General features: G+C 28.5%; 2 protein-coding genes across 2 annotated transcripts; both read right to left on the reverse strand.

Moving 5' to 3' along the window:
* Nucleotides 1–440: 440 nt before the first annotated feature.
* On the reverse strand, nt 441–4,750 carry LOC105248334 (bifunctional 3'-phosphoadenosine 5'-phosphosulfate synthase). The gene is made up of 6 exons (XM_011253080.3): nt 4,587–4,750; nt 2,441–3,244; nt 1,858–2,292; nt 1,528–1,737; nt 1,016–1,298; nt 441–635 (listed from the first exon to the last, which is right to left on the reverse strand). Exons 1-6 carry the CDS (start codon nt 4,635–4,637, stop codon nt 538–540), a joined length of 1,881 nt encoding a protein of 626 aa, XP_011251382.1. The 5' UTR covers nt 4,638–4,750; the 3' UTR covers nt 441–537.
* Nucleotides 4,751–6,033: 1,283 nt separating this feature from the next.
* On the reverse strand, nt 6,034–7,315 carry LOC105248333. Its single transcript, XM_011253079.3, has 3 exons — nt 7,054–7,315; nt 6,818–6,952; nt 6,034–6,702 (listed from the first exon to the last, which is right to left on the reverse strand). Exons 1-3 carry the CDS (start codon nt 7,100–7,102, stop codon nt 6,422–6,424), a joined length of 465 nt encoding a protein of 154 aa, XP_011251381.1. The 5' UTR covers nt 7,103–7,315; the 3' UTR covers nt 6,034–6,421.

Raw genomic sequence — 7,315 nt, forward strand, 5'->3', positions numbered from 1 at the left:
TACGCGCGCACACACATATATAGTAATGCAATGTTGTTATAAATATGCAATAATGTGATATGGTTGAGTGATTACAATTTTTTAAGACAAACTTTAAAACCGTTTAAAAATGTTCAATATAGGAAAATGTTTGCATTTGTTCTTTTTCATACTTTTTTTAACTTAAATAAATGTAAATTTAATATACAGAATATGTAATTATAATTAATTGACATATACAATTATAATTAGCATTATAATTAATTGTTAGCATATATATATATATATATATATATATATATATATATATATAAAATACTTTTTCACAAAATGATAAACCATATTTCTTTTGACCTGTAAATTCTTATTTTCAAAAGTCAACTATGAATCAATTTTTCATTATCAAAATTTGGATGGAAAATAATGCTATTGAAAAAATTTTTAATGTTAAATATTGCAATAAAAACACATTTTAAGTAAGATATAATAAAACTTCATTTTAAAATTGTCTGAAAATCAAATTCTTGTTATCTATTTGTTACCCTAGCAAGCCTAAATTTATTTTTTATCTAAACTTTGATAGTATTGCACAAGCACTTGCCATGCCTTAGGTGTCATGAAACCATTGGGAAGATTTTGACCTGTTTTCGCTAATCCTGTAAATAAAAGATAGAAGAAACAATCAAACTATAATTATAAAATTGCAATATGTACAAATGTTAAAATTTGAAAATTTTAGTTTTTCCTAAAACTTTTAAATTTCCTATCTTTAAAAATAACAGAATATCGTGTTACAATAACTTTTTTTTTACAAAAAAGTATGTGTGTGTCTTTACAAAATGATTACAATATTTTAAATTGCAATTAAATTATGATAATATGTAAAAGAAAGAAAGAAAGAGAGATTTTTCCTTAATTTAACATATATATACACACAAATATGTTAATTTAATTACTTGTTTATTAATATTTATATTGTTTTATTTTACATATTACAAAATTTTTTGTATTATAGAATGATGCAATCAGTACTCACCTCGCATTTTGGTTCCTGAAATAAATTCAAAATCTTGCTTCCGTTCTGGTTCGTAGAATGCCATCTTACCAGTTTGTGTATTGTAGGCAGCTACCTTGAAGGGGATTATTTCGAGATTATGAAGACCTCGAGCCATAGACAGCACTTTGGCACCATGATTAGGATCGTACAGGTTACCATCAGGCGTAGCATCTTTATTGGGATGTGGTATACCCGCAGGATCCCTGCCTACAATGTAGAAGTTAGCACCAGCATTCATCCTTGCCTTTGCATGCCATTGTACCTGAAAAATAATTCGAAATTTTTATTATTAATTAAAGTTTAAATGGTGTATACATAAATATAAAATATAGAGTACAGTAACTATATAAAGAGCAGCAAAAGAGAGTTGGACTTAGAGATAAAACTAAAATTAGAAGAAGCAAAAAACCTATTAAAGTTAAAAATAAAACTAGAAATAAAATTAATTAATCTAATATTAGAGCTCATAAAATTCCTGGTTAGAATTTCACCTCAATTGGTCCAGCATACATCATTGGACTGGGAAAGATAGCTAGCAATGTAGAATCGACATCTAGCACACCTTCGTCCAAAATTGCTTTATGTTGTAGGATTCTGGTATGTAAAGGTACATCATCATCTTTTGTCCAACCACCTAGTGGGTGAAGTAAAAGCACTGGATTTTTGAAGCCCTGCTCTTCCAGCAGCCGTCTCCTTGTATCCTTTACGATGAACAGAAATGTTAGATTTAAGTATTTTGATATACGACAATATATGTAATTTATCATGTAATACATAATACATTAATTTCTTTTTGAGTTGCTAGAAATTTAATGATATACTTGTATAAGCAGCACATGTCCATTATGAATGGGATTTCTTAATTGAAAGGCAAACACTGCATCAGCCTTCATTTTTCGACATTTGGCGCGAATCTCGTTCGGCGTAAGTCTGTATTTATCGAGTCCGTCGTACCACCTAATTCTTTCCAACACTTCGAGATCACCGCCCATCAGCCAATCACCAGAATCATAAATCATTCTGACATATGGATGACCCAAGTTGTTTGTACCAAACTGCCAACTGCAACGCTCCTCTTTTCGATGAAAATAAAATTCTGGTCTTCGTAGAATTGCTAAAATTTTGCCTCTATGTCTCAAGGTTACGGCAAAAGAATCTTCCAAACGATTCTTATCAGCTGTGTTTATCGCGAGAACAATTGGTACCGATTGATTGATTTCTTTGCCATTTTCAAGCAAACATCGTAGATGTTGAGCCTTGAATTAAATTTTAATATCTGATATAAGATATTAAGTTTGTAGACAAGTTACTTGATTCATTTAAGCAAATAACTTACTTTAGTGAGCTCAGATTGCATATACATGATATAACTACGGTGTATATGTGTGTGTGTATTAGGTGTACCTGAAGATACTGATACTCCCTCATGAAGCCTGTTAAGGGCGACGCCCATCCTTCTGCCAGAATTTGAAGCCACTGCACATCAAGTTCATTGATCTCTACACTTTGCAGAGTTTCTGCTTCTATTTTTGTGGAAGCTAGTTTTGATTCCGGCACAAACAGTTCCCTGATCGGGTTTGAAAATTTTTCAATATGTGGAATGATATGATGCTTCTCTAAAAATTCGATTACAGTCGCGGCAGATTCTTCAGGAGTGCAATCCTCGGTTTTAACAACTAAATCAGATTTTGTAGGTCTCTCATACATTTGATCAATGCCAGTGAAACCCTTAATGGTGCCTTGCCGAGCTTTTTTATAAAGGCCCTTGGTGTCACGAGCTTCGCAAACCTGCAAGGGTGTATCTACAAATACCTCAAAAAAGGGCAAGTCAGCTTTTCTATGAATTTGCCTTGCCATCTGTCTATCTTCCTCGAAAGGCGAGACAAAACTGCAGAGACAAATTTGTCCGCTATCAGCAAAGAGTTTAGCTACTTCGGCTACTCTTCTAATATTTTCCTTTCTATCTTGTTTGCTAAAGGTCAGATTGCAATTCAGACCGCTTCTGACATTATCGCCGTCTAGACCGTAAGCTGGAATACCGTGATTCACCAAGATAGCCTCCACCTGGAACGAAATGGAAGTCTTGCCAGCACCTGAGAGTCCAGTTAGCCATACTGTGCAACCTCGAAAGCCTCGAATATTCCCGATTGCTTGTCCCCGTTTTGCTCTGGATACATGATGCGCCTGTTCTGATACATTTGCACAAGTCTATAAAAAAATTTAAATTTATTTTATTCCAGTTAAATAATTAATTTCATATGTAACAACTCGAGAGAAATTAGATTTAAAATCACTGCGAATTGGTAAATAGAAGATAGATAAATAGATACGTACAATAGAACCTCACTATTCTGTTCCTTGTTATTCCCAATTTCCCTATTTTCACAATCAGATGTTTCTCTATAAATTGAAACTTTCCTTTTGTATTATTCCTTCGATACATACACTTTGATTGCTCACATGGCTATATCGTCATATATATAGAATAAGAAACCGAAAGAACCGGCCTCCGAACCGATCGAACGAAGCAATGACATTTTCAATGTGCAAATGTCACATTAGATCAAAGTGAAAATTGAGATATTTCTCAGAATAACAAAGGAATATGATTTCGTGTTCGGCTATGACAATTAGTATTTATCTTTTGTTCCAATTTTAGTATATTTTAAATAATTAATTAAATTCATTTATTTAAACAAATGAAATTTAATCGAAATAGCAAATCTCAAAAAAAAAAAAACTCGAAAATAATGACAGTAAAATTGTATTTTAAAATAAGTTAATAAGTAATTTATAATTCTACTACTTATTTTTTTCACATTCTATATATTAGATTTATTTCTTCACAATATGAATAATGGATAACGAACAAGTCAAACATTAAATGATAATCTATAAAATAATAACAACAAAATAATAAATCTCTTTTTAATTGACATATATGTGAGTGTGTGTGATTATGTGGTTCATCTCATCCGCGACACAATTAGAAAAAGATTTATTATTTATATTGTAATATATTATTTATATTATAATATATATATATATATATATATATATATATATATATATATATACGTATTAATTAAACATTTAAATGTAGCCAGACATGTAGATGTCTCTATACATGTATTCTTTCAGATTATCGCTTAATTTCTTACTGTTTTATATACACACATGTACACAAAATTAAAACAACAGAATAAGTATTCGAAATCTTCTCTCTCTTACAGCTGTTTATTTTAATTTGCATTTATACATAGTAGCTCCTTGTGTATATTTTTTCGCATTTAAGATAAAATACTTAAATTTTGGAAGAATAAGAAACAGAAGAAATAAAAAAAAACACACGTATATATACTCGTATATGTATGAGAAGAAATAAAATCACATGTATATATAATATATATATATATATATATATATATATATACATATACACATATGTGTGCGTGTATAAAGGCAAATTATTTTCTTTCCTTTTTTAAATTAATTTAATTATGTTTTATATTATGTAGGCGATAGGAGCGATATTGCGTGACACACTTACCATCATCTTTTTATTCGGCGGTGGTGTCGCATCTTCATTACTCAATGACATTACTGCAATTATATACGTGGCACTCACATAAAACGCGATCGAAAGCAATACTGAACGATGAACAACGCTCCCCCGTCAGTCGCGTGCGCGCGCGACGGCGTCTTACTAAACTAACTAGTAAACCTAAATCGTTTTGACATTGCGGAACACGCAGAAACGGCGCAAAGTGCGTGTCAGGAGCCAACAGAGTAACAGGATTAATGATATATACAAGATGTTTTAACACATTGTGTTTGTGTGAAAAAAAATATATATATATTATTTATTATTAAAAATATTTTATTATAATATTATAAATCTCTACATATTTAATATAAAATAGATTAAAATACAATAAAGTGATTTCAGATATTGAACCCAAATAAATAAAAAAATATATAAATTGTATAATATAATTTTTTTTAAATTATTATATTAATGGACGGCTGTGCGATATGTAACAAATATTTTGTTTTGTAAAAAGTATACATTATATTAATACATATATTAACATGAAATTATACTCATATATATAATGTATGTATATATGTACACAAATGTGTGTTTATATTAATATATAATATTTATATATATGTAATTGATGTTAAAATAAACTTTGAGATGAGATACAGTTATAAAAGATTAAGAAAAGTTAAGTATTACTTTTTTATGTAGTATACCTAATGTATATATATGTATATATATATATATATATATATAATATATATATATATATATATATTGGAATGTATATGTATGTATATATATATATTGGACATCTTGCATAAAATATATAATTGGCATTTAAAATAAAAAATCAAATAGCCTTGTGTGTGTGTGTATACATATATATATATATATATATATATATATATATATATATATATATACAAGTCTATTTGATTTTTTTTTATTTTAAATGCCAATTATACATTTTATGCAAGATGTCCAATGTATAATAAATAATAACTTGAAAATATGAAACAAAGATATAATGCAGTAGATAAAGATAAATTGTATTCTGAAAAAACAAAATTTCTAATATTAAAATGTTTTTTTTTCTTCAAATCTTTTCTTTTCAAATGACAAGTTAATAAATTTTATAATAATAACTAAAAGCTGTTTGTACTAATACAGTGTGATATATAATATAGAGACAAAAACATACATGTGCCACTTTTTATCATAAAGAATATTATAAAGAAGAAACATAAGTAAGAATAATGAGTATATTATAATAATATTATATTTATATATTTTATGTAGATTTTATTAACATTTACGACTGTTTTACTTATTTATAATTATAAATATTTTTACTTAAATATAATCAGTAGGGATAAATTTATATTACCATCTGTATATGTAATCTGTATGTAATTTTTAGTGACAATATTTGAAAAAAGATGACATGATGCATATTTTTGTCCTTTATTGTATCACATCTAACTTAAAACTTTAGCTACTCTTATTTGTTAACATTGGCTGTGTTCAGCAGAGAAAACTGTTATATTCTTGTAACATTCAATGCTGATTTGCTGGATTTGAAAGTAAAGTAAGAATCAATCATGTTCAATTGCTACTAAATAATTTCCTCTACTATAAGTTCTACTCTCTGTTCCTTATTTGAGAAGTTATAATCTCAACTTATTCAAAATTTCACATTTAAATTATTTCTTAAAGAATATCATAATTATCTATGTAATATAATGGCAGATAATAATAGATATATCTTGTAAATTTTTCCTTTCTGAAGGTATTATTAAAGTGCTTTTGAACATTTCGTAAGAGATTGAGTAATAATCTCAAGATATAAAATATTCTATGGCAATTATTAAAGTTACAAACAATATTGAAACGGTTGCTTTCTTTGCACTATTACATCTATGATCAAAGTAACAGAAACACCAAGTAACTTCATCGTAATAATCGCGGTGTATATCTAACTGATGAATACTATTATTAACATAATGGCCTAATCGTACATCTTTAGCAGCAGGTCTACAACCCTCGTAATGATCTGCAGGAATATCTGTTCTAAAGCTACGTACAGAGCTTAGACATTCACGTGTAATAATTGTTTCGGCTGAAAATTTCACAATTATGTATATGTATGCTCCATATTATAATCTCAAGATTAAATTCTCCCACGGTTAATAGAAATATTCAAAAATTATTCTGTAAATAAAATTAATAATTACCTCCTTTTCGTTCAATAATTTTCACACATTTGTCATCATATTCTGGACAAGTTTCTCCCCAATACCATAACCAATTTAAAGGTGTTCCACATCCAGGATGATTACTGTTACATCTGTAACAATACAAGCTATCGCCTGCAATTAGAATTTTATTATTTTAATGTCAATTTCAAAAATCATCAAAGAAGAGAGAAAATGATAGCCACGCCCTTTTATAATAAAATAAAATACTGCACCTTGACTTGCCAAGATCAAAAAAAGAATTGTAAAGAGAACTTTACTCATTATTATTGCGTTATAAAAATTTATGTAATTTTATATTTTATTTTATACAATGTAGCGCTCTCTCTCACTTGTTTATAAATATGAACAAATATGTGACAAGTGCGCGTGCTTGTGCACTATACATATAAAAACATCATGATCTTTCACACTCAGAATACTCAGATCTGATTGTGAACATTCGCTACTCCCACTCCATATTTTCTGTATTCCGAA

This window comes from Camponotus floridanus, unplaced genomic scaffold (genome assembly GCF_003227725.1).
Source record: "Camponotus floridanus strain SB8 unplaced genomic scaffold, Cflo_v7.5 scaffold33, whole genome shotgun sequence".
NCBI classification, from domain to species: Eukaryota; Metazoa; Arthropoda; class Insecta; order Hymenoptera; family Formicidae; genus Camponotus; species Camponotus floridanus.

What these genes read in the sequence shown, in the direction of transcription:
- LOC105248333 (XM_011253079.3), bottom strand. Translation starts at nt 7,102, where the DNA reads ATGAGTAAAGTTCTCTTTACAATTCTTTTTTTGATCTTGGCAAGTCAA. An exon ending in TTTGATCTTGGCAAGTCAAG is followed by an intron (nt 6,953 to 7,053) that starts GTGCAGTATTTT and finishes TTCTAATTGCAG; the next exon opens with GCGATAGCTTGTATTGTTAC. An exon ending in AATTATTGAACGAAAAGGAG is followed by an intron (nt 6,703 to 6,817) that starts GTAATTATTAAT and finishes TGAAATTTTCAG; the next exon opens with CCGAAACAATTATTACACGT.
- LOC105248334 (XM_011253080.3), bottom strand. Translation starts at nt 4,637, where the DNA reads ATGTCATTGAGTAATGAAGATGCGACACCACCGCCGAATAAAAAGATG. An exon ending in GGGAGTATCAGTATCTTCAG is followed by an intron (nt 2,293 to 2,440) that starts GTACACCTAATA and finishes ATTTAATTCAAG; the next exon opens with GCTCAACATCTACGATGTTT. An exon ending in TGTATGCTGGACCAATTGAG is followed by an intron (nt 1,299 to 1,527) that starts GTGAAATTCTAA and finishes ATTATTTTTCAG; the next exon opens with GTACAATGGCATGCAAAGGC.